The sequence below is a fragment of the Paramisgurnus dabryanus genome, chromosome 15 (assembly GCF_030506205.2).
Source record: "Paramisgurnus dabryanus chromosome 15, PD_genome_1.1, whole genome shotgun sequence".
Classification (NCBI taxonomy): Eukaryota; Metazoa; Chordata; class Actinopteri; order Cypriniformes; family Cobitidae; genus Paramisgurnus; species Paramisgurnus dabryanus.
In genome coordinates, this window is record NC_133351.1 from 28,715,217 (window position 1) to 28,743,172 (window position 27,956).

The following is a 27,956-nucleotide window of genomic DNA, read 5'->3' on the forward strand; positions in this document are numbered from 1 at the left end:
GGATTGTACTTGACATTCCTCTATCTATATCTGAATGTATCTGACATTCCTCTATCTATATTGGATTGTACTTGACATTCCTCTATCTATATCTGAATGTATCTGTCACCCCTCTATGTATATCTGATTGTATCTGACATTCTTCTATCTATATCTGACTGTATCTGACACCCCTCTATGTATATCTGACAGTATCCAACACCTCTCTATCTATATCTGATTCTATCTGACATTCCTCTATCTATATCTGATTCTATCTGACATTCCTCTGTCTATATCTGATTGTATCTGACACCCTCTATCTATATCTGATTGTATCCGACACCCCTCTATCTATATCTGATTGTATCTTACACCCCTCTATCTATATCTGATTGTATCTGACATTCCTCTATCTATATCTGACTGTATCTGACACCCCTCTATCTATATCTGATTGTATCCGACACCCCTCTATCTATATCTGATTGTATCTGACATTCCTCTATCTATATCTGACTGTATCTGACACCCCTCTATCTATATCTGATTGTATCCGACACCCCTCTATCTATATCTGATTGTATCTGACATTCCTCTATCTATATCTGATTGTATCTTACACCCCTCTATCTATATCTGATTGTATCTGACATTCCTCTATCTATATCTGATTGTATCTTACACCCCTCTATCTATATCTGATTGTATCTGACATTCCTCTATCTATATCTGATTGTATCTTACACCCCTCTATCTATATCTGATTGTATCTGACATTCCTCTATCTATATCTGATTGTATCTTACACCCCTCTATCTATATCTGATTGTATCCGACACCCCTCTATCTATATCTGATTGTATCTGACATTCCTCTATCTATATCTGATTGTATCTTACACCCCTCTATCTATATCTGATTGTATCTGACACCCCTCTATCTATATCTGATTGTATCCGACACCCCTCTATCTATATCTGATTGTATCTGACATTCCTCTATCTATATCTGATTGTATCTTACACCCCTCTATCTATATCTGATTGTATCTGACATTCCTCTATCTATATCTGATTGTATCTTACACCCCTCTATCTATATCTGATTGTATCTGACATTCCTCTATCTATATCTGATTATATCTGACATCCCTCTATCTATATCTGATTGTATCCGACACCCCTCTATCTATATCTGATTGTATCTGACATTCCTCTATCTATATCTGATTGTATCTTACACCCCTCTATCTATATCTGATTGTATCTTACACCCCTCTATCTATATCTGACTGTATCTGACACCCCTCTATCTATATCTGATTGTATCCGACACCCCTCTATCTATATCTGATTGTATCTGACATTCCTCTATCTATATCTGACTGTATCTGACACCCCTCTATCTATATCTGATTGTATCTGACATTCCTCTATCTATATCTGATTGTATCTTACACCCCTCTATCTATATCTGATTGTATCTGACATTCCTCTATCTATATCTGATTATATCTTACACCCCTCTATCTATATCTGATTGTATCTGACATTCCTCTATCTATATCTGATTATATCTGACATCCCTCTATCTATATCTGATTGTATCCGACACCCCTCTATCTATATCTGATTGTATCTGACATTCCTCTATCTATATCTGATTGTATCCGACACCCCTCTATCTATATCTGATTGTATCTGACATTCCTCTATCTATATCTGATTGTATCTTACACCCCTCTATCTATATCTGATTGTATCTGACATTCCTCTATCTATATCTGATTATATCTGACATCCCTCTATCTATATCTGATTGTATCTGACATTCCTCTATCTATATCTGATTATATCTGACATCCCTCTATCTATATCTGATTGTATCCGACACCCCTCTATCTATATCTGATTGTATCTGACATTCCTCTATCTATATTTGATTATATCTGACATCCCTCTATCTATATCTGATTGTATCTGACATTCCTCTATCTATATCTGATTGTATCTTACACCCCTCTATCTATATCTGACTGTATCTGACACCCCTCTATCTATATCTGATTGTATCTTACACCCCTCTATCTATATCTGATTGTATCTGACATTCCTCTATCTATATCTGATTGTATCTTACACCCCTCTATCTATATCTGATTGTATCTGACATTCCTCTATCTATATCTGATTATATCTGACATCCCTCTATCTATATCTGATTGTATCCGACACCCCTCTATCTATATCTGATTGTATCTGACATTCCTCTATCTATATCTGATTGTATCTTACACCCCTCTATCTATATCTGATTGTATCTTACACCCCTCTATCTATATCTGACTGTATCTGACACCCCTCTATCTATATCTGATTGTATCCGACACCCCTCTATCTATATCTGATTGTATCTGACATTCCTCTATCTATATCTGACTGTATCTGACACCCCTCTATCTATATCTGATTGTATCTGACATTCCTCTATCTATATCTGATTGTATCTTACACCCCTCTATCTATATCTGATTGTATCTGACATTCCTCTATCTATATCTGATTATATCTTACACCCCTCTATCTATATCTGATTGTATCTGACATTCCTCTATCTATATCTGATTATATCTGACATCCCTCTATCTATATCTGATTGTATCCGACACCCCTCTATCTATATCTGATTGTATCTGACATTCCTCTATCTATATCTGATTGTATCCGACACCCCTCTATCTATATCTGATTGTATCTGACATTCCTCTATCTATATCTGATTGTATCTTACACCCCTCTATCTATATCTGATTGTATCTGACATTCCTCTATCTATATCTGATTATATCTGACATCCCTCTATCTATATCTGATTGTATCTGACATTCCTCTATCTATATCTGATTATATCTGACATCCCTCTATCTATATCTGATTGTATCCGACACCCCTCTATCTATATCTGATTGTATCTGACATTCCCCTGTCTATTTCTGATTTTAATCAAACTAATAAACGTTAACTATTAATGGGTTTCATTAGGGCTTCTGTGTGTGTTTGCAATAAGGCTAGTTGTTTTTTTAACATTCATAAAATACTTGTACGACTATAAAACTGCCCATATTCTCAAGACCACTTACCTGGACAACACTTACCTGTACTTATCTGCACTTTATAATGAGAGTCAAACAAACCTCAGCAGTCAGTATCTGATTGCTGTAAAAGCGTGAAACTAGTTAATCTCTCTGTGAACACGCGGAAAATCCCAATCAAAATGCCAACAAGACTATCAAAATGTTTGCCATGTTGTCAATATAACAAGAGTACACCATTATAGTTGTCAAGATTTTCTGATGTGAACTTTATGGCTACAGTTTTGTTTGTAAATGAACATGGCTCCACTTTATCAATTACAACAGTATGAAGTTACAAATATTGATAACAAGAGATTTAACATTTCACAATTGATAAAAAAAATTCACATTTACACCTTTTTCTGTAAAAGTTACACACATTGTAATATGGAACAAAATATATTTTCAAGTACAAATACAAAATAACAAAACTATAAAGTTCACTTTATAATGTAAAAAAAATGTAAATCTCAACTTAAAATTTTCTCCTGCTGGACATCCCGGTAAGTTTTATTTCATCGCAAATGTCAAATGGTTTGTGCTCTTCATTAAAAACAGTCACAGCAAACAGCAGGGTTTATGTATTGCTTGTCAAATAGGTAGCCTACGTTTATATGCAACCAAATTATCTGATTTTAAATCATATTCATGGCTCAATCTGATAGAAAATCCTCTATGTAAACACCTTAATCAATAAGATTGAGGTCAATCAGATGCAAATTTTGATCGTATTGAAAGGGGAGGTGTAGTCCGATCTGTGATACAATGAGCAGAAGAAAAGTATGCATGTAAACGCATGAATTGTAGTATTGTTTTTAATAGGATGCAAAAATATCTTGTGCAAATGCACAGACAAATTGTGCTTAAGTTTACGTCTTACATTATGTACCACATGGTTCTCATCACAAAAACATGCAATAGCAAAACAATGGCAACACACATTATTAAGGTACATTCTGCAGCATTCATGTCTTTCATGACATTATATAAAGCATTAAAATAGCATTGTGCCTTTCAAAAAGTGTTTTCTTTGCCTATTTATTAAAAGTTCTCAAAAACAACTTTCTCCAACTCAACTTTGATTTTGTAAATTAATCCAGAGATAAAGCGTGAACTTGATGAGTGATGCTGTGCGTTGTGTTGCAAAGTCCTCTGCTTTTGGTGGACTTTAAATTAGGTTTTGATATGCAAATCTGGCAACCCTGGCTGTGTGCTTGCGCAGAGGTTTGGTTTGGATTATATAGAATGTACATGTAAACCAACATTTAAATCAGATTTGCAATGTTTTGCAGATTAAATTCAGTCAGATTGACACAGTTTTGAGCTGTGTAAACACAACCAATGACTGCTACTGTTCCCAAACACACTCAAGCATGGGATATGTGTGCTTGTCAATGGCGGGCATTAAATCAGGATGCCAGGCATTAAATGACGGCGTGGATTCCATTTGGGCCTGGTCATGACTTATGCTATGCTAATTTCTAAAGGTTTTGAGGTGTTAAACTATATTCAATAGACACCATTATAATAATGTATTTTGATAAAAATTACTTAAGCAATTAAAAAAGAAGCAAACAGCAGACAATTGACCCTTCACAGAAATTTGATTGATAGGCGAGGCGACTTGACCAATCATAACACTGAAAATGATGCCTCACCGACACTATTCGCCACTCTGTCCGACATTCAAACCACAAGAGTAGAGTTAAACCAGCTCCACACTATGTGATTTTAAATATTCTTTTGTGATATTTGCTTGTTGTCACTTTGTACAAACATGATCTCAGCTAAAAGCCATGTCATACTGTTTGATCTCAGCTGTCACTGTACAACAATAAAGACTTATAACCAAATAAAACAGATTCGCACAAGAAGGCTCTCTGGTGTTTTACCTCAAAGCCACACCACAGGACAGTATCTCAAAACTTCTGACACTGCCAGCATTTTCTAAGAGGTCAAATCTGAGTAGAGTTTCTCCTGCTTACTAAATCTGACAGAAACAAGTGGGGCTAAGCACACGTAATGTCGTGACCACAAGCACACTATAGTTTAATGTTACTGTAGTTAATGTTAGCCAGGATGACCTACTAAACGTTTCATTATAAATACATGCTGTTTTTGCTTTTTTATGATTGTAATAGTGAACAGACAGCAGTAGCTTTACAGTAACAGTGTTTCTCTTTAATGTTGTTATCCTCCCTCTCAATGGCGAGGTGGTGCGGTAGTTTAGTTTTACTCTGTGAATAATAGGCAATATCTTCAATCTTAATTTTGTTTTCATTTTCCAGAAATGAGTCACTATTTCCACAGGGAGTGCACAAGTTGACGTAAGAGTGCCATGGCTGATAAGCTTATGGAAGGGTCCCTTTGTGAAGGGTCAATTGTACATAAACAACTGCATGATTGTTTTAAAGCATTTGCAATTTGTCAAAAAAAAAAATATAAGACTTTGCTTTTATATTGTGATGTGGAGGAAAAATAATTTCTGATCTGAGAAATACTCCAAAGCGACAGTAAAAAAGAGTAATATCAATTAGTGGTTTATTTGTGTCTGTGCTGCCATCTAGTGACTCAGTGTGAGAATTGTTTAAAACTGTTTAAAATTTAAGTTATTACTTAAAGGGATATTTCACCTCAAAAATGAAAAATCTGTCATCATTTACTCACCTTTATGTTGTTCTGAACCTGTATGAGTTTCTTTATTCTGTTGAACACAAAAGAAGATATTTAGATAAATGATGGTAAGCACAGTTGACACTGACTTTCACAGAAGGAAAAATAATTACAAATGCATCTTATTTAGAGACACAATTAATTCACTACAGTTGAAATCACTACATTTCTTCTTTCATTAGAGAAACAGCTAAATAACAAACTTGTATATCGATTATGTTTGTCCTATTTCTTTATTTCTGCAAGCAAAGATTACACAAACAAGCACACCAAAATCAGAGCTAAAAATAAAAATATATATAATGGACATTTAATAAAAGACAAATACCTTTTTGAGGAGAAATCCAGCAGCCTCAGGAGCTAAATTCCACTGGCACATATGAACGACGACTGGTGCTGTTCCACAAGCAGTGTCTTAAGAGTGGGCATTATGATGTCACAATATAGAAGCATCACGCCAGGCTGACCTTGATGAACTCAACGCCCTTTAAAAGCGAAAAGGTAACTAATATTAAAAGGACATCATGACGTACAACAAACAAAATATGTGTTTTTAGCATAAAGACCATGTGCCTGTTGGGCCCACATGACTGTTTCTTATAAATAAACATTTAAAGAAAAAATCTGTTGGCAAAAAAGTTAAATATTACAGATTATGTTACATACTGTATATACTTATGTACATACACATACACATTATTTGTTATTTACATGAAGTCATGTGATAAAAGAAGTTATACAGTATTTAAATTGTATGGTTATATACCAGGAGGACATTTCAAAAAATCAAAGCAGAAGTTGTGGCAGTGTGCTTATATGGGAAATACAGATCAGATGTGTGATAACACAATCAGCCAATGAGAAAAGACATCAGAAATGAACTTAGAGAAGCAACTGCTGATATCCATTAATCTGGGCAGGGTTATTAGACTATTTCTGATCAATTTTAAATCCATAATTTTACAAGTAGAAAACTTTCAAGACAGTTGTCAATTTTCCAAGGAGTGAACGTTCAAGCAAATTCATGTTAAGTTGAGACCATGCAATGGTCACCTTGATCAATAAGATTGAGGTCAATCAGATGCAAATTTCGATTGTATTGAAAGGGGAGGTGTAGTTCGATCTGTGATCTGGTCAACAGAAGAAAACAATGCATGTAAACGTGTGAATCATAGTGCAAAAATACCTTGTGCAAAAGAGCTGAAAAATTGTGCTTAAGTTTACTTCTTATCACATGATTCTCGTCACAGAAACATGCAATAGCAAGGCAATGACAACACACATTATTAAGGTTATGACGGGGGCGGATTCCGTTTGGGCCTAGTCATGACTTATGCTATGCTAATTTCTAAAGGTTTTGAGGTGTAAAACTATATTCAACAGACACCATTAAAATGAATGAATTTTAATAAAATTACATAAGCAACTGAAAATGAAGCAAACAGCAGACAATTGACCCTGCAAAGAAGTTTGATTGACAGGCGACCTGACCAATCATAACACTGAAAATTATGTGTCACAGACGCTATTTGCCACTTTGTCCGACATTCAAACCACAGAGTACAGTTAAACCAGCTGCAAGTAAAAAACTTTCAGGACAGTTGTCAATCTTGCCAGGAGTTAACGTTCAAGCTAATTCATGTCAAGGTGAGACCATGCAATGCTCAGAGAAACCCAAGAGCTATGTCTCTACAGGCTTCAATTAGCGAGTAAAAGCAATAGCAAATGTGATTCCTTCTAGCAAGGAGATGTCAATGAATGCATTGAAACAAGTAAAAACTTCAACAAAACATTGCTAAAGAAGTGAAAAGAGTCATATGACTCGATTTCATGTTTTCCTTTGTTTTTAGAGTGTTAAAGCTCCACTGTGTAGGATCTACTCCCATCTAGCGGTGAAAGTCTATATGACAACCAATTGAATATTACTTTCTAGCCCCCCCCCCCATTCGGAACGCGTTTTAACTCGTACGGTGGCTGTGTCATGCCAAGGTTAACATGGCTTCCAGTAGCTACAAAGCAAAAGCAATGAAAAAAATGAACAATTTGCAATGTCCTTTGCCTGTGATCCATCAAAGCACACAGATTTATGTTAAACATGAAAAAAGTCTGATTTCCATGATATGTCCGCATAAAATCACATACAAAAAGCAACCATAAACGTAGCTTAGACACTCCTTTTTCATCGACGCGAGGAAAAATATCACAGGGGCTGTTACATTTGGTATTAAGATGTGTTTTCGTCGATCGGATCACAAGTGGACGAGAGAGACACATCACGTTTACACTTGGGGCCCTATCTTGCACCCAGCGCAATTGACTTTGTCAGTGACGCATGTATCATTCGTATTTTGCACCGGCGCACAGCGGGTTTTTCCCTCCACAGATGCACGTCGGCAAACTAGGGAATGAACTTGCGCTCCATGGGCGGTTCAGCGCAAAAAGGAGGCGTGTTCCGGCGCAAACCATCCCTGATGCTATTTTGCAGTTTCAAAAAACAATTGCGCCACTGACCAAAAAAAAGTAGCCTAAAGTCAGTGGCGCGTTGCGCGTGGTTCCTTATGGCTATTTTAAGGGCGCATGCTTGACCATAATGTATAGCGTGCACAACGCGCATACACTTTGCTTATCTAATCTACACAGATGCAACAGTTATTTTTGCAAATCATAAATTGTTACAATAAAAAATATTAACACATGAGATAAGGGGAATCATAGTGGTGAGCATTGTGGTGATAGTTTTTATTTATTGTGTGGCTGTGTTAAAAAATTCTCATGCAAATAACGATTAAAATATTTTCATAAGAAACCTTAATGTATATGAACTTGATTTGTAAGTGTACTTTGGGGTTGGACCTTGCTTGCGTTTCTTGGGTCCAATTTCAAAGCCCACAAACCCTTTCAGCGGTGAGGGTGGACGCAGCGATGTCCTCTGCTGGCATCTGTGTAGAGGCAGATCCACCTCCCGTTACACGGCGTGCCCGATTTATGCTGGCAAGCTTGGGATTCCCCCGTCTCCTGACATCATTGTAGCGCTTGGCGCAACGATGGGGATGCCAGCTGATGAGACAATTGTGGCTATTTCCTCTCACGCCTGTTTAACCTACGCTGATTTGGGCGGATTTCTACCATCCCCATACAAAACAACTTCTCTGTCTTTGACTGCTCTTACAAGAACGTCGGTCTCCTCGGCTGTGAACCGCTCCTGGTGTGCGCCTGGTAAATCCGTCATAATAATAGCAACCCGCCATGGAACTTGCGCCCTTGCGTTTAAAGGGAATGTTGGATAGCGTTCTGATTGGTTTATTTGACGTTACGCCCAAACCACACCTATGAATAATGAACCTACTTCAGACCAACCCCTTATTGATTTGCGCCTGGCGCAAGAGTTATTTCTCCCGCCGGGAAAATAGGAACAGCGCCCAAGATCCGCCCACAAAGTCACTTGCGCATTGCGCTTCGCACTTGCGTTTCAGATCGTTAAAATAGGGCCCTTGGTGTTTAAATCCGTCTCTTTTTGTACATTTTCGACCGCTTCCCTCCAGATTACTGAGGGGATGGTCTGTGGACGAGTCCCTCTCCTATCATTTAATCATGAGCGGGAGTAATGACTGGTTTAAATGGACGCGAACTAATATTATGTCAGATTCCAAAGCTTATGTTTTAAGTAAACATGTTACATGTCCGTGTATATGTAAGAGCTTTCTCTGATATTGGTGAAATAAGATCGCTCAACTTTCACACGCTTGTAAAATGAAACTAAAGACGTGCAGATCAGCAGCGTTGCACAGCAAGCAAAAACATAGCACCCTGCCTGCCAGAGAGCGCGAAAGATACATTAACACATTTAATTTGGTCAATATAAAAACATGTCCCTTTCATTCTCACAACGCTCCCCATTGGCCAGAGGTGTCTTACCCAGACATTTACTCGTACCTCATGGAGTTAACATGGAAGCCAGTGAATGATTTTACTTCGTATTTGAAAGTTACTTCGTATTTATATATTATGTCTTTATATGTAGAGTACTGAGTGCACTTTTCCGTCCAGACATACAACTAGCCTTAGTGATATTTCCAGCAATCACTGGATAGCCTTGTTACACAAATTTGACGCTGGGAGAATGAAAGGGACATGTTTTTATATTGACCAAATTAAATGTGTTAATGTATCTTTTGCGTTCTATGGCAGGCAGGGTGGACAGATAATTACTCAACATGTTTAATCTGAGTGATTTCTTAAATTATTTACGCTTGCCGGCTGTGTACGAACGTTGCTTTGTTTCGCTATTTTGTAAGGAAGTCTATGAGAACTTTAGTTTGTTTTCCCCCAAAAAAGGGGCGGTGACGAAATTTACAGTCAAGTTCCCGGATGTGCCGGTAGTCCGTATACTGAAGAGAACATTTGCTTAACACCTCCCTAATGTATACGCAAAGATAGAGGGTGTAACTTTCAATCGCGCTGTAGTATTGTTGCTGCCACCATGTCGAGTAGATGCTGTGTTTCGTTGCAAAAGGCATTTTGTTTGGCCTTCCAATAGAGGGAACATTAAGAAAGCAGTGGTTAGCTTTTATTTACAACACTGTTCCAGAACAGTACAGCCCAAATGTTTGATTTTGTGCTTTACACTTTACAGCTTACTTTCTGAGCATGTGTGAGTACAAGGCTGGATTTGCACATTACTAATTCATAGCCTCTATGTTTTCATATTTAAAGAATTTCGACTTATATGTTATTTTGTCTTAATGACGCATTTTTGAATGATGCGGCTTAAACTCCGGTGCGGCTTATAGTCCGGAAAATACGGTACTGTCTAATGCTTAATTTAACCAATTTAACCAACTATGGACTAGACCAGTGGTTCTCAACTCCAGTCCTCGGGCCCTCCCTCCCAGAACATTTTAGATGTCTCCATATATAAAACACCTGATTCAGTTCATCAGCTTGTTAGTGTGTTAATTAAGGAACGTTTCAAACATTCTGTCAGGAGCCGGATTCAGTGGATTCAGGTGTTTCATATAAGGAGACATCTAAAATTTTCTGGAAGAGGGGGCCGAGGACTGGAGTTGAAAACCACTGGGCTAGACCAAGGGGCAAACAGAAATTGTGCGTTGCATTAATTGCATGTTAATAAAATTAGTGGCGTTAAAATAAATTTGCATTAACATCATCATGCATGAAGATCTTAAAAACAACGCAACATGGGCAGAATTCCCATCAAGCATTCATCCTACAGTTTTGATAATGATGGTTGTTAATGAGCTTGACTGCACTCTTAACATTTTAACAGTTACACACATTGTGGTATTCAAGAAATCATATTTTACAGCACAAATACAAAATAACAACACTTTAAAAGTTCACTATCGACCTTATTTTCGAACGCGGAAGATGTGACGTATTTCCCTTTTAGTGTGTGAGACATCTGTTTTAATAGTCTGCCAGTAGAAAACAGTGGGAGCATGCGTAAAACATGATTTAAACAATTACATTAAATATTTACTACACCTGCCATGTGTGATCCAGTGGGAGAAGGAAATTAAGAAGTGGCCTGATACATCATATGAAGATATTCAATCATTTTAAGTTTTTGCTTGGGGGTGACAGGTCTTTAATGCGCACCGCCAGCGTTTTAAAAAAAAGTTGCCAGCCAGCGCCAGCGTTTTTCATGATTTTCACCAAAGTTTAATGCCTTCCAGAAAATGTTCTTCTTTAAATATATAAACATACAATATACCAAATGAAAGAACAGACCCTCTGCTTTCAAACAAAAAAAACCGTTTCATCCTACCTTTAGTGGTTCTTTTGCATTTTTGTGACGGACTTTTCATAGAGATCCCATTCAGAGCGATCTTTAAAACAGACACGGACATGCAGCCGCTTGCCATAGGGCAATACTTCCGGGTTTAAAAAGTTGCGGAAGGGCGCCACCTGGTGGATAATAGCGGTATTGCGGAAAGACGGAAAATCTCGTCATTGGCGGGGAAGCGTTTTCTCTTAATTGACGAGATATCTCGTCAATGGCGGGGAAAGAGTTAAAGCACAGATACATAGCAGTATCTTTACAATGTGAAAGTCGGTTTTACATGGAATAGACCAAGACTTTGTGTTGAAATATTTAAATGTTTACAAAATGTCATAATTTATTTTGTTAATAAATTAAGCAATTAATGCAATCCTGTGTCTGACTATTTTGAAATTGAACCCTCCCTGAATAACGGCACACTCCGCACTAGGTTATTTGAATAAGGCGATCTGATTGGCTGATGCACGTGTTGGCGCTTGAAAAGTTTAGAAATGTTAAACTTCTGCCGTGAGCAACAGCAGTGATGCAACATTGACGGATCCAAAATTCAGTTCGGCAACGCAAGACGTCACCCATTAAAAGTAAATGAGAAGCGTTAACGCTTACGCCTGATCCAAACACATCTGATCCAGCTAATCAAGGTTTTTTTTAAACCAATGAGTCATCTGAATTAAACTAGATTAACATGAACCAGATAATGTGCATATAATGTGCTAGAATTTTTTATATAAAATTAAATAAATTATTGTTTCTAGTGTTTTATATTATAGCAGAATAAAAAAACTTGTGTTAATATAATCTCATTATGAATTAAGCACCAAGATAATTTAATAATTTTTTACCACGCAATGTAAACTTTATATTCAATATAACAAGAGCATTTGTCTTGTAAATGGATTTGAAATGATGATGTGCTGAGTGCTGACTGTTACGTCACATAGACAACAAAGTCAAGTGAGATCTCCTTAACTCCGTGGTTATATTGCATCTCAAATATCAAATGTTTTGTGCTCTCTATCACTAAAGGGTCACAGCAAACAGCAGGGTTTATGTACGGCTTGTCGATGACTGCTCACAAACACGTACAGGATGTGTGCTGGTCAATAACAGTTACTGTTACCAAACACGCTCAATCGATGACCTACTGAATGTGTCTATATAAATACATGCTGTTTTTGCTTTTTTATAATTGTAATAGTGAACAGAGAGCTATATACTAAATTTAACAGGAACAGTATTTCGGTAGTTCAGTTTTATCCTGTTGTAATAGGCAATAGCTTTGATCTTTCATCTTCAAACAAACTTTTTTTTTGTCATTTTCCAGAAACTAGTCACTATTTTACGGAAGAGAGGACATGTGATATTATTATTTTTGCTTGCTTGTTTTCTCATGATTACCACCTAATCTAGTCAGCATAACTAAAAGTTGTTTTCTTGTTATCCTGACATAATCCAAATCTCATGATGTAATTTCCTCTCCCTAATATTTTGTGTATTTTGAAGTGGACTGCATGATGCCCATGAGTTGGGGTCTTCACAGTTACCACAATAGCAAATAATTGCCCACAATGGACTAAATAAATAAATCAAGGTAGGATGTCGATGTTTGTGAATTTGGGGACCATCTTCAAAATTATATTGTACATGATTCTATCTTGAATAGCATTTAACAGTATTTGAATAAATATTAAACATCTAAAAAAGTGTGCGTTATTGCTGACAACCACATGAACACTATAGAGTTGATTTTGTGACTGTATGTTGACTGTAAGTCATTTAATTTAAATGCTGTTTAAAGTAAAAATGTGTATGTTAAGGTCAACCTCTAGAGATGGTGCCTAAATTCACGACTATCAAAATTGTAAATTACTGACAATTTCACTGTGAGCGATTCCCTTATCCAAGTAAAATCTCGATTGTTCATCCATGCTAATTTTGCTAAATATGCTTTTGCTTTTTACACACAAAACAACACGTTCTATCGTGTACACTTAATCACATATCAAAGAATACAACTTTTCTTTTAACTACTTATAAACAACTTTTGTTATTAGAACTTAAGTCTTTATCACGAGAAAACAAGCAAGCAAAATAATAATAACACAGGACCTCTTTCCCCTTTCGTACTATTTCCCCAGGGAGTGCACAAATTGACGTTAAGAGTGCCATGGCTGATATCGTAAGCTTGTCGGACATAAAAGAGGGGCGGGGCTTTGTGAAGGATCAATTGTACATAAACAACTGCATAATTCTTTTAAAGCATTTGTAATTTGTCCAAAACTAAAAAGAATTTGCTTTTATGTTGTGATGTGGAGGATGAACAAAAATTAATTTCTCCACTGGAAATGTAAGAACGGTATACTGTCCATGTCCAGAAAGGTAAATAATCTTCAATGTAGTCCATGTGACATCAGTGGTTCAGTTAGAATTTGTTGAAGCATCAAAAATACATTGTGGTCCAAAAATAACAGAAATTACGACTTTATTCAGCATTGTCTTCTCTTTCGGGTCTGTTGTGAATCCGCGTACAACACACTGCAGTGACGCTGCTGACGTACAACGCTGCTTACGTGTTATCTGTTGCGCCCGAGCTTCATTTACAGTCTGAGGGATAGGACATCCGTGACATGCACACTTATGCACCATTTAAAAAAATATAGCAATACCAAAATACAAACAATGTAGAACAGCTTGAATACAGCGTGCCTCTCCCTCAGACTGTAAACGAAGCTCGGGTGGACCAGATAACACGGCAGCAGCGTCGTACATCAGCAGCGCCACGGCAGTGTGGTGAACACGGATTCACAACAGACCCGGAAGAGTGGACAATGCTGAATAAAGTCATAATTTTTGTTATTTTTGCTTCCACAAATTCTAACTGACCCACTGATGTCACATGGACTACTTTGATGATGTTTTTATTACCTTTCTGGACATGGACAGTATACCGTACATTTTCAATGGAGTGTCAGAAAGCTCTCAGACTAAATCTAAAACATCTTAAGCTGTGTTCCGAAGATGAACGGAGGTCTTACAGGTTTCAAACGACATGGGGGTGAGACATTAATGACATAATTTTCATTTTTGGATAAACTAACCCTTTAAACTTGAAGACGTCTAAGCCAATGGTCTAGATGCTCGCATTAGATAGAAATATCAAAATACAAATGTGTTGTTCCATTGAGTTGTAATGTTAAATCAGACATGCTGTGCTTTTGTCTCATTTTCACCTTTTAATGATAAGATATTTCTTGATTCCACAGCAAACAGAGGAATTCTGCCTGTATTGTCCTTATACATATTATAGAGGGCACAGTATGTATGTGTAAAATTACAACATACAGAAACAGTGAAGATTAAATAATACTTTAGACAAACAGAATAGACAAGCATTTCTATGATAGCTTTGGAATATCAGACAAGTAAACCGACAGAGTTTTGCATTCACTATATTAAGAGAATCTCCTAAAATGGTCTGAGGACCATCACGTTTTCTTATGTTGTGAGTCTCATTTAAGTTTGTGTAAGCACTTGAACTAGGGTTGTAATCACGGTTTTCCACGATATTAACATACGCTTATATCGTAAACATTTGCTTATTCCCGGGTTTTGGAAAGAAAATTAAAAAATAGTAGATCTTACCAAATGCAACTTCATTCGACGTGACTGCTTGAAGATGGATATCCAGTTGCCAAAGAAATGTGGACAAAGAGTGGCTGCAAAAGTACGTTAGGAATACGTCGAACTGTCTTGAGAAAAGTCTTGATGGCATTTTCTTTCCGTCTAATCACTGTTTAACACCTGATAAAGCGCTGTTTGCAAGCGCACTCGTCTGCTTTGTTTACATGGTAACCCTGGTAACCGCTCTCTCTCGCGAGCACGCGCGCGCGTTCTTTCACGCTCTCTCTCTTTCTCCCGGTTTCGTTTTCTCCAAACACTAAAGCCCATTTAAGTGATTTATATTACAAGTCATTTTTAAGTTGATTATACGTAGGCCATATCTACAGAGAAATAGCTTATTCCTTATTTTGTTCAAATGGGAGATGCGATGGAGCTTTATTTTATAAACCGCATTAGACGATTAACTTTTTGCAGCGAACTAAACAATTCATTTAAACTGATTCGCGAACCGATTTTAAACGTTTGGCACGTTTACTCTATAAAGAACCGACTCAGAAGATTCATTTATTTGCAATACTTTGTAACGAGTCGTCTCCAACAAGTCATTAATTCGCAAATGCCATATAAATACGAGACGGTAATTTTAAAATAAAATACACATTTCGTAATTAATTAAAATACGATAACGTCTAAAAAACACATGTCTAAAAGCACACAAAAAAATGTATGTTACTTTCTGTTTTTTTGCTAATTTTGACAACAACATGAACTTTTTGTGAGTTCGAGAAAGGAGATTAGGTTTTATTTTTAGGATAAAGTGAGTCTGCAGGTTCTGCTATTGCTCAAGTCAAGTGTAAGGGGAGATCACACCAAATACACTTTAGATTGTAATTTTATTCTGTTTTTTTAAATATATACTTTTATGGCCTAAAACCTTTGCACATGTCTTAAAAGAAAGTAGCCTACTAAATAAATAAAGCTAATAATAATCTAAAAAATAATCTACCTGTACCATCTAAAATAATTTTGATGAAGTGCTTTACACTTTACAACGTTATTTTATGGATGGATGATTTTTTAAATAGTTAACAAGGATGTCAGTGAAGTTACACTACCACTAGAGTGAGCAATATGCTTTTCAGAGAAAATTTAGCTTCAGAGCAGATGAGATAAAACCAAAGTACAAAGCTCCAAGATCTAAATTTAGATTGAATAAAGCCTCACTGTCAAAATGTTTGGGGAACCCCAAGAAGATTTTATCAAAATCAAAAGAGGTTGATGCCATCCCACTAGTTTCGGTTTCTGCAGGAGTATCTGTGTTATATGAGGGCGTACCTGATCTTTCCTTTCCAATGACAAGAACTCAGAACGGTGTAAAGTTTTACCCCTGACTTTCCACTTCACTTCTTTTCATACTGAATCATTCAGATGAAGTAAACTGTGAGAGATTCAAAGGGTCTGACAAAGCCTACAGAGCACAAATCTCAAAATGTTGTATATTTAATGAAAGCAAACAGTCACCTCTAAAGATGTCATCATCTAAAGATGGATAGATTAAAAAATAAGTGATAGACACACACATAAATAGATCACTATTTCTATTAGAAAGGCCTGTTCATATAGTACTGTGCAAAATCTTAGGCCACCATGCTATTAGATTTGTTGTTTTTGCAATGTTATAGTGATCATATATAATTATTTCTTTCTCAGTCTCTTTAATAGAATACATTCAGAAAATACAGGAAATGTGTATATATTATTAAAAACTGTATAAAAATGTAAACTGATGTGTCAAGTTTTTAGGGTAAACTCTCCTTCCACTTGAGCAATAGCAGGAAACTGCAGGATCTCTTAAACCTAAATAAAATGAAATCCTAATTTCTTATTATAAAGAAATTAGTATTTTTACTTTATTCTGTTCAAAAACACTTAAGATGTGTTTAGTGCCAAGAGAGGTGACACTAAACACAGATGATGCATAAAGAAGACATTTAGTCCTGAAAATTAAAAAAAGTATACATATTTGCTCTATTTTCTGTTTGTATCTTAATAAAAAAGATAAAAAAATAAATCTGGATGGACATTAAAACTTCTAAAACAACAGGTCTGGTGGTGGTAGCCTAAGATTTTGCACAGTACAGTAGATGCATTTGAATAATAAAATGGTTGAAAATAGTTCACTTTCAGTTGATACTTTATTATGCTTTAATAACTCAGACAGGTAGTCATGTGGATCAAAATAGGTTAAGAATACACACAAAACGGAAATGTAAAGTTATAATAAAGTTTATTTACATATATATTTTAATTCGTGCAAGGTCCTTGTGCAAGGTCCACATTAGTATTTTAAGAAGACAGTTGTTTGCTGTACATTTTTTAAAATTTATTTAACACTGTAAAAGAAAATTTATCTGTACATTTGTTCAAATGATTCTACAAATCTGCATATTAGTGATTTCACAGACATGAAAGTTATCCGTTCATTCCTCAACACTAAAGATGATAAATGATCCTCAGTCATCACATTTCATCATTTGACTCAACGTGATTTTTAACCCTCATTTAGAGTCTGTTTGCTTCAGGGATGCTCTTGAAATGACAGATTTTCCACTAGTATTGTTGTTCGTGTGTAATATTGACCACAATGCGTCACTTTTCTGTCCTTATTCTCGTTCAGCATGTATCACTCTTCTGTTATCTTATCAGATCACATAAAGTGTGTGTGTGTTTCCTTCTCCTCAGGCATTAAAGAGTTCAGCTGAAGAGTTATAGATGGAGTTGACCCGCTGTATATAACTTGCATATGGTTCCACTTCTTCCACATCAGGGAGCTTTAAATGGGAATATGCTTGAGTTAGCAATATGGCAAAAATCTAACACTGATCTTACAATTTTTGTAAAGTAGCATATCAGATATTGTAAATAATACCCTACATAGTCAATAATGCATTTTAAGAGGGTAGAATTATTGATCACAGTTTAGGGGCTGGACACACCAAAACTTTTAAACGCGGCTGAAAACGCCTTGAGGACGCCGAATGACAGCTGTTTTTCAGCTGAGTGCCAGCTTTCTTCAGCTGAGCGCTTTGATAGCTGTGATCCTTCAGCTGCGAGCCGGTTGGTTGCTGTGGTAATGTCCCGCCCCTCCTCCACTGTGATTGGGCGGCCGTGTGAGAACTGACATTGACGAGCGGAGCTTTTCTCCCAAAGTAGAATCTCTTTCAACTCTCGACGCTCAGCACTTAGCGTGGAAAAACCGCCGAGTGCCGGTTTTTCAGCGCAGAAAAAAAACGCTAGCTGCTGGCTTATTTGAAAAACGCCGAGCTTCCATTGGAAACAATTGAAAACATGCGCCGGCCGCGGGCGTAAAAGTTTTGGTGTACACAACCCCTTAGGGGCTGGACACACCAAAACTTTTAAACGCGGCTGAAAACGCCTTGAGGACGCCGAATGCCAGCTGTTTTTCAGCTGAGTGCCAGCTTACTTCAGCTGAGCACTTTGGTAGCTGTGATACTTCAGCTGCGAGCCGGTTGGTTGCTGTGGTAATGTCCCGCCCCTCCTCCACTGTGATTGGGCAGCCGTGTGAGAACTGACATTGACGAGCGGAGCTTTTCTCCCCAAGTTGAATCTCTTTCAACTCTCAATGCTCAGCGCCGAGCGCGGAAAAAGCGCTGAGCGCCGGTTTTCAGCGCGGAAAAAACCCGCTAGCTGCTGGCTTATTTGAAAAACGCTGAGCTTCCATTGGAAACAATTGAAAACATGCGCCGGCCGCGGGCGTAAAAGTTTTGGTGTACACAACCCCTTATATTACAACAGTTGTTCTACTTACATAAGAACATTTGTTTACATTTAATTTTACAGTATCATTGTTACAGTGTGATTATACATTTATTTGAGTAATAATGATTAGAGTACGGTAGGATTTGGTTTAGGGTTAGTTGCATTATGCATACGGACGCGCGAAAATTTGCATGAGATAGTCATTGCGCTTCTCGTCAGTAAAGCCAGTTTTTTGATTAGTAGTAAATCGCCATCACCTGCTTTCAGATGGAGCCGCATTTACTACACAAAGCTGTAGTCACAAGGCCTATTATAAGTGAACTATGGCTTTGTGCAGTACATGCGGCACCATCTGAAACCAGGTGATGGCGATTTACTACTAATCAAAGAACCGGCTTTACTGCTGAGAAGCGCAATGACTATCGCATGCAAATTATGCATAATTAACTGTTATTACTATAGTAATAATATGTAACATGGGTAACAAAGACATTGTAAAATAGTGTTACCAAACATTTTATACATCATACTGTGCTTATGTGCTGTTCAGGGTTGGTTCACACTTTATTTTACAGTGTCCGTGTTACAGTGTAATTATATAATTAAAAACTAAGTAATATCAAGTACGACATGTACTTACTATAGATAAGGGTTAGGATCAGGGTTTTGTTTAGGGTTAGTTGCATGTAATTATGCATGATTAAACTTTATTACTATATTAAGTATGTGTACCAAAATAAAGTATTACCCAGGGTTGTTAGGGTTAGGGGTAGGTTTAGGTATCAAGTGTAACTACATGCAGATACTTTTAATAGGTACAATGTATTAGCACCCTGGACCACAAAAGCATTCATAATTGTATTTTTTATGCATCTGAAAGCTGAATAAAGCTGCTCTTTCCATTGATGTATACCCTAAACTTTGTTAGGATAGGACAATATTTAACTGAGATACAACTATTTGAAAATCTGGAATCTAAAGGTGCAGAAAAATCTAAATATAGAAACAAAATCACCTTTAAAGTTGTCCAAATGAAATTCTTAGCAACACATATTACTAATGATGAATACATTTTTAATATATTTATGGTAGAAAATTTACAAAATATCTTTATGGAACATGGGTCCTATGTATGTATGTACACAGTTACATTGTACACATTTTTTTTAAGTTCATGCGTGGTAGTTAAAGACAACTAATGCTGTATGAACTGGTACTGAGATTCTTTACCTGGGCTGGTTTGTCTTCAGCTGGTGTCGAGATTTGGGATTTACAACACATCTTCATTGCACTAAAAAGGCATTACAAAAAGAAATATGAATAAGACAGACATTATGCAATGATGGTTATCAGGTTCTTGATTTGAGTAAAGGGTTGGGCGATAAATTAAAATACGTAAAAATTCATCAATATGCCCCACCTTAAGCTGTTAAGCTTTCTGCGTAGTATGTAACCCACAATCAGAGATAAAAGAATAAAACAACTGGAAGCAACCGCAATGGCAATGATGTCTGTAAGAGAAGAATATGGAGATTACTGAGGTTTCTTATTTTTTAATAAATAACTTTCTTTCACTGTGGTCTATACTGGCACTTTTTTGGTTGGTAAACTCTTATGTCTGTTAAAACTAGTATGATCAAAGTTATTAGTCTTTTGGACTATCAGACACATTTAAAAAAGGGCTGGGTTATTTTAGGTAAATATTGGTCAGAACACACAGCTGTCTTAAAAATGACCCAATTTTTAGAGTGCATCATTTGTGTGTATATAAGGTTAAATTTGGTGTTTGTGTTAGGATGTTACTTTTAGTATTGGTTTATACCTTTTTTTATGATTATTTTTTATATTTTATGATTTTTAAACCATTGTTGCCTGGCATTAGGGTTGGAGTTGGGTTTGGGTAAGGATGTCATTTTATGTAGATCTAACCTTTAACCGAAGCGACAATGTTAAAAAGATAGGACAAAACAGTTGAGTAACCAATACGTGACAATGACACACAAACAGAAATGCGTCAGTGTCACGGAAAAGACTAACAAATTTATGTGACTATAGGTACGTAATTTTGTGATACTGGGTTGTATTATCATATCTTAATTTGGACAGAAAATTTTTGTATTTCTGATCACGATTATGAAATCAATAGTACGGAATCAAAAAGCCCACTTGGTGAAAAAAGCCCCTGCTTAAAAAGACGTAGGACTATGACTTAAAGGTCACCGAAAACACTGTTAGTAGAGGGTGAATATGCAGAATGTCTGTCCTGAAAATAATTTTTGCTAATCTTGATGTGGTGATGCTGGTATTAAAATTTTAATAAGAATATGCAATGTGGACCTTTTGTTACCCTGAAGAAACTGCTCATCAGAAAAAAAAAGTACACAAGAAGTAAAAAAAATACAATTTCTGTCGCAGTGGTGGTACCCTTAAAGGGTAATTTGTGTATCTTTATGGGTATACAACACATTGAAATGCACCGTTTGGGGTACAATATTATTATTATTAGTTTAGGGGTACAAAACTATAAAGGTACACAATATATCCTTACATTAATGTACCCAAAAAGGTACAACATTATATTATGTTTATCATACCTGTAAAGGTACAAAACAGAACCTCAAGGTCCCACCGCAGCGACAGAAAATGTAAAGTTTTAAACCTTTTTTTCTGTTAGTGTTACTGAAGTCTGGAATAATATAAATATTATGAATTATTGCATATATCGGACATAATTTATAATAAAAATGTGTACACCAATTGTTTTGCTAAAGTGGTTAAAAATGTTTTGAAACCATGTTGGTATTGCAAAACTAGTACTTGTTGTAATTTTCCACTAGTTTTTATTTTAGTCTGCGTTTAAAATAATTATTTTAATAAAAATTAATAAATACATTTTTTACCTTTTGCCTTATTTATCTTCAGTAAGACTTTTTTTTATTCATTTACACAAGGCAAAATATACACCTTTTCTGGAAAGTGGGTCTTCAACCCTGTTGTACCCTATAGTATTTAGGGTGCCTGTTAAGATCTGGCTAGGGACTACAGATGGAAACTAGCACGTGTAGCTAACTCTGGCTTGTTTACAGCAATTAATTTTGTCTGTTGATCAATGAGCATTGTCCCTATCAAAATAAATAAATAAATAAAATAAAACACACACAGTATGTACTGTAAATATACATAATTCATGTTTATTTCAAATATGCTAAATATTTCAACACTAATGTTTATTTTACCCTTTGTTCAGCAATAATGCATATTTTAAAGATTTGTATATTCTTAAAAACCAAGTCTGGGACATGGGTAAAAAATTTAATCTATACATGAAAAGCCTTTGAAAAGTAGCGAAGAAAATGATGATTTCATTGATGTCTTATACATTGCTGCACCTTTATATGACAAAAACCTACATTTAAAACTGGTAATGTTAAGAAAATTGTAACTTTTTAAAATTGTACTTACTTGAATTTGTAAGATTATAAGTTGTATTCTGTTGCCCTGACTTATGAGGGTAGATGGCAACACACTTTAGGTCACTGATGGCATTAGGCAAGTACACTCGACTCTCCATAACAGACATATTGCTGATCTTGACATAACTGATATTGGAGGAAAAGTTCAAGGCAGGTTCCCATTTAAGAGTGGGTTCAGATTCTTCATACTTGGCTTGACAGATGGCAACTCTCTGACCATTGTTATCCTCCAGCCAACTGGTAAAGTTACTAACTAAAAACAAGGGAATTTAAAATTTCATCAGTATAACTAATTAACTTTAAATTTACTTTATAGTTATGTTAGTGTAATACCAAAACTGATTTTACCAATTTTTTTTTAAGAAATTGCATAACATTGCATTTGGTTAAATTACAAAAATTAGCTAAACTTGTGTAACAATAAAAAAAATCTGTTTTTACAATAACATACTTACCACTGATATTTATTTTTTTTCTAAAGCTGCCACCTTTATATGATACGTCACATAAGTAAGATCCTTCATCTTTTTTTGAAATCTTTGGAATGAATAAAGAAAATCCATCTGAAGAGTTGAGCAGCATCTTTCCATCATTACAGAAGTTTTGGATGGTTTTATTCAGAAAATCAGAGCCAATCCAACATGTTCTAATATTCCAGACGATGTAAAGGAGTTCATTCCATTTGATCTCAGTGCTGTCACACTTTAAAGTGACATTGCTTCCCTCCATAAAAGTTTGAGCTTCGAAAACTGCAATAATGGATAGAAAATTATTTGTCAATAAAAATGTATACACATTTCGTAATTTTTTTTAAGTAAACCTATCTTTCCCCAGACTGTTCTTTTCATCACTTCCTTCCCCAACCCTAAAATAGTTCAAACATACAGCTACAGACAGCTACTCTGACATTAAAGGTCAAACAGTTGTCACATAAGAATACACTTTATGTCCCATTTTGTTTATGTTTTGTTTTTGTTACATACTGGTACCTGAAAGTTAAATATCTGTACCAAAATGGTACATAAAAGGTACTTTTTAAAAGGTATCATCCCAGTGACAACTTTTGTAACTTTGGACATTAAGGAGTGGACAACTTGCTACTATGTTATAGTTAACCTTAAATATGGAAAATGCAAATATATATTTCTATTAATGGTAATAAAAAGCTCACATAAATTTAGTTTGACCTTGAAGATAAAGAATTTTTAGCTAAAGCAAAGCTAAAGCAAAAAGTGTCAGTTAATTGGTAAAAAAGCAATAAAAACAGTCATTTTGTTCTAACCTGTAATTATATTCTCCACTTTGTCAGGCACAGAAGCTGGGCTCTGTTGTATTAGATTAGGGCCCACAAAGATAGTTTGATCTTCACCTTAAAAGGTTAGTGACACAGCATTAGTAACAGGTTAATATGACGGCTCAGCACATGGAAAATGAATCACTGGAGTGAGTATTTCAGTTTCAGTTAGTTTCTCCAAAACGTGTTAGAAATGTAGTGTAAAATATTGAAGGTGTAGGAGAAGCTTCTTTCACATGAAAGTTATCTTATATCAGGGGTGTCAAACTCAATTTCATCCCGGGCCACATCAGCATTACGGTTAATCTCAAAGGGCCGGTTGTATTTGAACGACTGTATGAATGTATCAACTCTTTTATTACTGTACATTGCATAATTTTCCCTGCATTTGCTTACTATTGGTTTTGTTAATAACTCAATTAATACCTAGCTTTGAAAGTAGAAGCCCAGGCAAAGTGTATAGAGTACAACAATTCTACAGATTATTTTTAAAATAATTGTGGTGACTAAAACACATGTTGTATGTGAGTACAGTACACTAAAAATGTTCTGTTATCCTTCATTGTGCAGGTCAGAAAAGAGAGGCATTTTAGATACTAATAAAGAGTTTTATAATCTCCACCACAAAATTATGCATTTATTAAACACATCTACCCTCGCTTGTCATTTCTTGCCCTCTTTACAAAAAAGCTGTGATTTTTTTATACCTGGCTTTGAGTGTCTGATTGACTGACGTCTCATGAGTTCAGTGTTGTAGGCTACAGATCAATAGTTTCAATCGTTTATTAAAAGTAATCGGTTTAGATGAGTCATTAGTTCGCGTATTTAGCGGGAATAGACGCGTAATAAACTAATCCCAGCTGGACATCGCGAAACATTTCTGTACACGAGACGGAAAACATTTTCTTGCTGGTTCCGCGTGAGCGTGCGCGATAGAGGGAGAGAAAGAACGAGCAGATACTGTCCGTTTCCATATGCGGAGGTCGCATAGGCAGCGTCATCAAGCCTGGTTTATTTAAGTTAACTGACCATTACATTCGCAAGTCATACGCATATTACATCAATTTAATATAAACTAAGAATAATATTTAACTTTATAATTGTTAATATTCTGAAACAAGGCAGTCTTGATGACGTATGCAGCCTGGAAATGCGACCTACAGAGGCTGCAGCGTTCGCATTCAGACACGCCCACTCTAGTAGTGTGCGCGTGCGGGGCACTGCTCGTTCTCTCATGCAATCATCAACATTATCACTATAATTACATTACAAAAAAGACTTTGGCGGGACAAAAATTAGTTTTGGTGGCTGCTAAAAAAATCTATATAGGAAATAACTTGCAAAAATAAATTTATAATAACAATAAAATCATCTGTAAACTCTCGCGGGCCACATAATTAACATAATTTGTAAACTCTCGCGGGCCAGATGAAATGAGGGGGCGGGCCGGATTTGGCCCGCGGGCCTTGAGTTTGACACCCCTGTCTTATATTATTCAAAATATGATAGATTTTTGCATAAAGAACAAGCTTTCATTAACAGTAGATTAAACAAACACAAAGATTATATTAGTACATCATTTTAGGATAAGCAGGCCTATCTAATAAAAAAGTTTGGTTCGAACACCTGGCATAAATCGTAAGTTGATATACAACCCAGTGTAGCATTTAAGCGCCATTGTTGTTAACAGCTGAAATGTCATTTGGTTCCATGCACACTGCTCATGTTGTATATTTATTGTTGTTTTCTTGTCAGGTGCGTCTCTCAGCCTCAAAAACCTCATTCAGACAATCCCCCCGAGAATCCCCTCAGAGAGGAAGAGAGCTGCGTCATGGCATGTTTCTCGCAATAGCAACAAACAAATATAGAAACGTACAGCACCATCACATGCACATGAGATAACAGATTCCTCATTCTGCTGTACATTCATCATCATGTACCCACAGATTAGCACCATGGTAAAATGGGTTACTGTGATCCACTGACCAACTGCTTTTGTTATTTTGTTATTTACACTTTCAGTTTCACCACAGGCATTTACCATTATGATTCACTTACAGTGTCTCTGTGGTCTACAAAACAAAGGCCAAGATTTTGACCAGAAACCAAAGTAACTAGAGACTTAGGGTTTATATCAACTTATATTTTTTCTTAAGTGTTTAGATACTCTTACTGAGATATTTTCAACCCAGCATTGGGTCAAAAAGGGTCAAACCCAGCTGTTGGGTTAAATCAATGCAGAAGATTATCAGATTATCAGAGTCTTTTATTTTCAGATTTCCACCAGCTATTTTGGGGTTAGGAAGAACCAATAAATATTATAACCAAATATTTTTCCTAGAACATGAAGCAGTGTATTTATCCATGTTTGTGTACAACAGGTTCCAGTTACACAGAATTAAGTATTATGGTCCAAACAAAAAAATATGTCCACATATGTTGACATCCAGGTTTTATGAGGTTAAGCAAACAATGCATTCAAACAAAGCAGAATTTTGGGTTCAAACAACCCTAGCCAAGTTAGTAAGTTGGGTTCGTCCATTTTTGACCCAAAGATTTTTGAAAATAACCCATACTTTTTTTGAGTATACTAATATTTTAAATTCGATAACATTACAATAATGTTGTATTAGTAAACATTAGTAAATACATTAACTAACATGGACAAACAATGAACAATATCGTTTTCAGTGTGTATCAATTTTTGTTAATGTTACTTAATATCAACAGTTATTCATGTTAGTTCACGGTGCATTAGTTAGTCCAAAAACAAACGGATATGAAGTATATAAAATGTATTTAAACTAACCTCTTGTATAAGTTCTTGCCACAAACATGCTCAGGAAGACGATCGCTGTCAATGTCCTTGTGTTCATCATTGCTCCAAAATTCTAATCAAACTGTTTACTCACTGTGGTCTGTTCCTTCGTTAAATGTACTTTTTTCTCTGTATTCTTTAGTCCAGATATAAACTTTTCACTTAATATACCTTCATATATGGTAACCAACTCATCCTGTTGTATTTTTTAGAAATCGTACACATTTTTTCTTTACAATCTAGATTGACGTAACAGCTTCAGTATACAGCAATATGCCTGTGTTTGATATGTGGAGCTACAAATGTTTTATTGTATTTCTATCTCTTTCTGTCAGTCTTTCCTTTTCTTGTCTTCTTGTCTCTCTCCTCCTTTTGTTTCCCTTCAAACCTGTGACGCTGTTTTGAACACACCTCCATTTTTTTTCTTTTTCATCATTTCACACTTTTTTCCCACATATGAAAATGCTGACTTCCTGCCATCTTAACCACTGCAGTCATGTAAGAATCTTTTTCTTCTTGCAGTCTGGCAGCAAGTCTTGATGGTGACAAATGAAATATGGGTTAATTTTTTACTTGGCAGAAGTAAAGCTTATTATGAAATGGAAAATATACATTTAAGAATTCATCTCTCTCTCTCTCTCTCTCTCTCTCTCTCTCTCTCTCTCTCTCTCTCTCTCTCTCTCTCTCTCTCTCTCTCTCTCTCTCTCTCTCTCTCTCTCTCTCTCTCTCTCTCTCTCTCTCTCTATATATATATATACACATATATATACACACTCACCGGCCAATTTATTAGGTACACCTGATATGCACATTTCTTATCAGCCAATCACATGGCAGCAACTCAATGCATTTAGGCATGTAGACATGGTGAAGACGATCTGCTGAAGTTCAAACCGAGCATCAGAATGGGGAATAAAGGTGATTTAAGTGACTTTGAACATGGCATGGTTGTTGGTGCCAGACAGGCCGGTCTGAGTATTTCAGAAACTGCTGATCAACTGGGATTTTCACGCACAACCATCTCTAGGGTTTACAGAGAATGGTCAGAAAAAGAAAAAATATCCAGTGAGCGGCAGTCCTGTTGGCGAAAATGCCTTGTTGATGCTAGAGGTCAGAGGAGAATGGGCCGACTGATTCAAGCTGATAGAAGAGCAACTTTGACTGAAATAACCACTCGTTACAACCGAGGTATGCAGCAAAGAATTTGTGAAGCCACAACATGCACAACCTTGAGGCAGGTGGACTATAACAGCAAAAGACCCTCAGGGGTACCACTCATCTCCACTACAAATAGGAAAAAGAGGCTACAATTTGCACAAGCTCACCAAAATTGGACAGTTGAAGACTGGAAAAATGTTGCCTGGTCTGATGTGTCTCGA

The 27,956-nt window shown here is 36.1% G+C and overlaps 1 protein-coding gene across 2 annotated transcripts; it reads right to left on the minus strand.

The window, feature by feature from the left end:
• Positions 1-17,482: 17,482 nt before the first annotated feature.
• Positions 17,483-27,061, minus strand: LOC135782591 (cell surface glycoprotein CD200 receptor 1-A). Of its 2 annotated transcripts, none has more exons than XM_065292971.2 (7): positions 26,569-27,061; positions 23,748-23,834; positions 22,921-23,214; positions 22,455-22,718; positions 20,413-20,503; positions 20,223-20,283; positions 17,483-18,043 (listed from the first exon to the last, which is right to left on the minus strand). In XM_065292971.2, exons 1-7 carry the CDS (start codon positions 26,636-26,638, stop codon positions 17,951-17,953), a joined length of 960 nt encoding a protein of 319 aa, XP_065149043.1. In that variant the 5' UTR covers positions 26,639-27,061; the 3' UTR covers positions 17,483-17,950. The 2 variants fall into 2 exon arrangements, with proteins under 2 accessions (XP_065149043.1, XP_065149042.1); XM_065292970.2 differs by lacking the exon at positions 26,569-27,061 and adding an exon at positions 25,386-26,005.
• Between the last annotated feature and the right edge of the window lie 895 nt (positions 27,062-27,956).

What these genes read in the sequence shown, in the direction of transcription:
- LOC135782591 (XM_065292970.2), bottom strand. Translation starts at nt 25,542, where the DNA reads ATGAGGTTTTTGAGGCTGAGAGACGCACCTGACAAGAAAACAACAATA. An exon ending in AGTGGAGAATATAATTACAG is followed by an intron (nt 23,215 to 23,747) that starts GTTAGAACAAAA and finishes CCATTATTGCAG; the next exon opens with TTTTCGAAGCTCAAACTTTT. An exon ending in TTATAATCTTACAAATTCAA is followed by an intron (nt 20,504 to 22,454) that starts GTAAGTACAATT and finishes CTTCTCTTACAG; the next exon opens with ACATCATTGCCATTGCGGTT.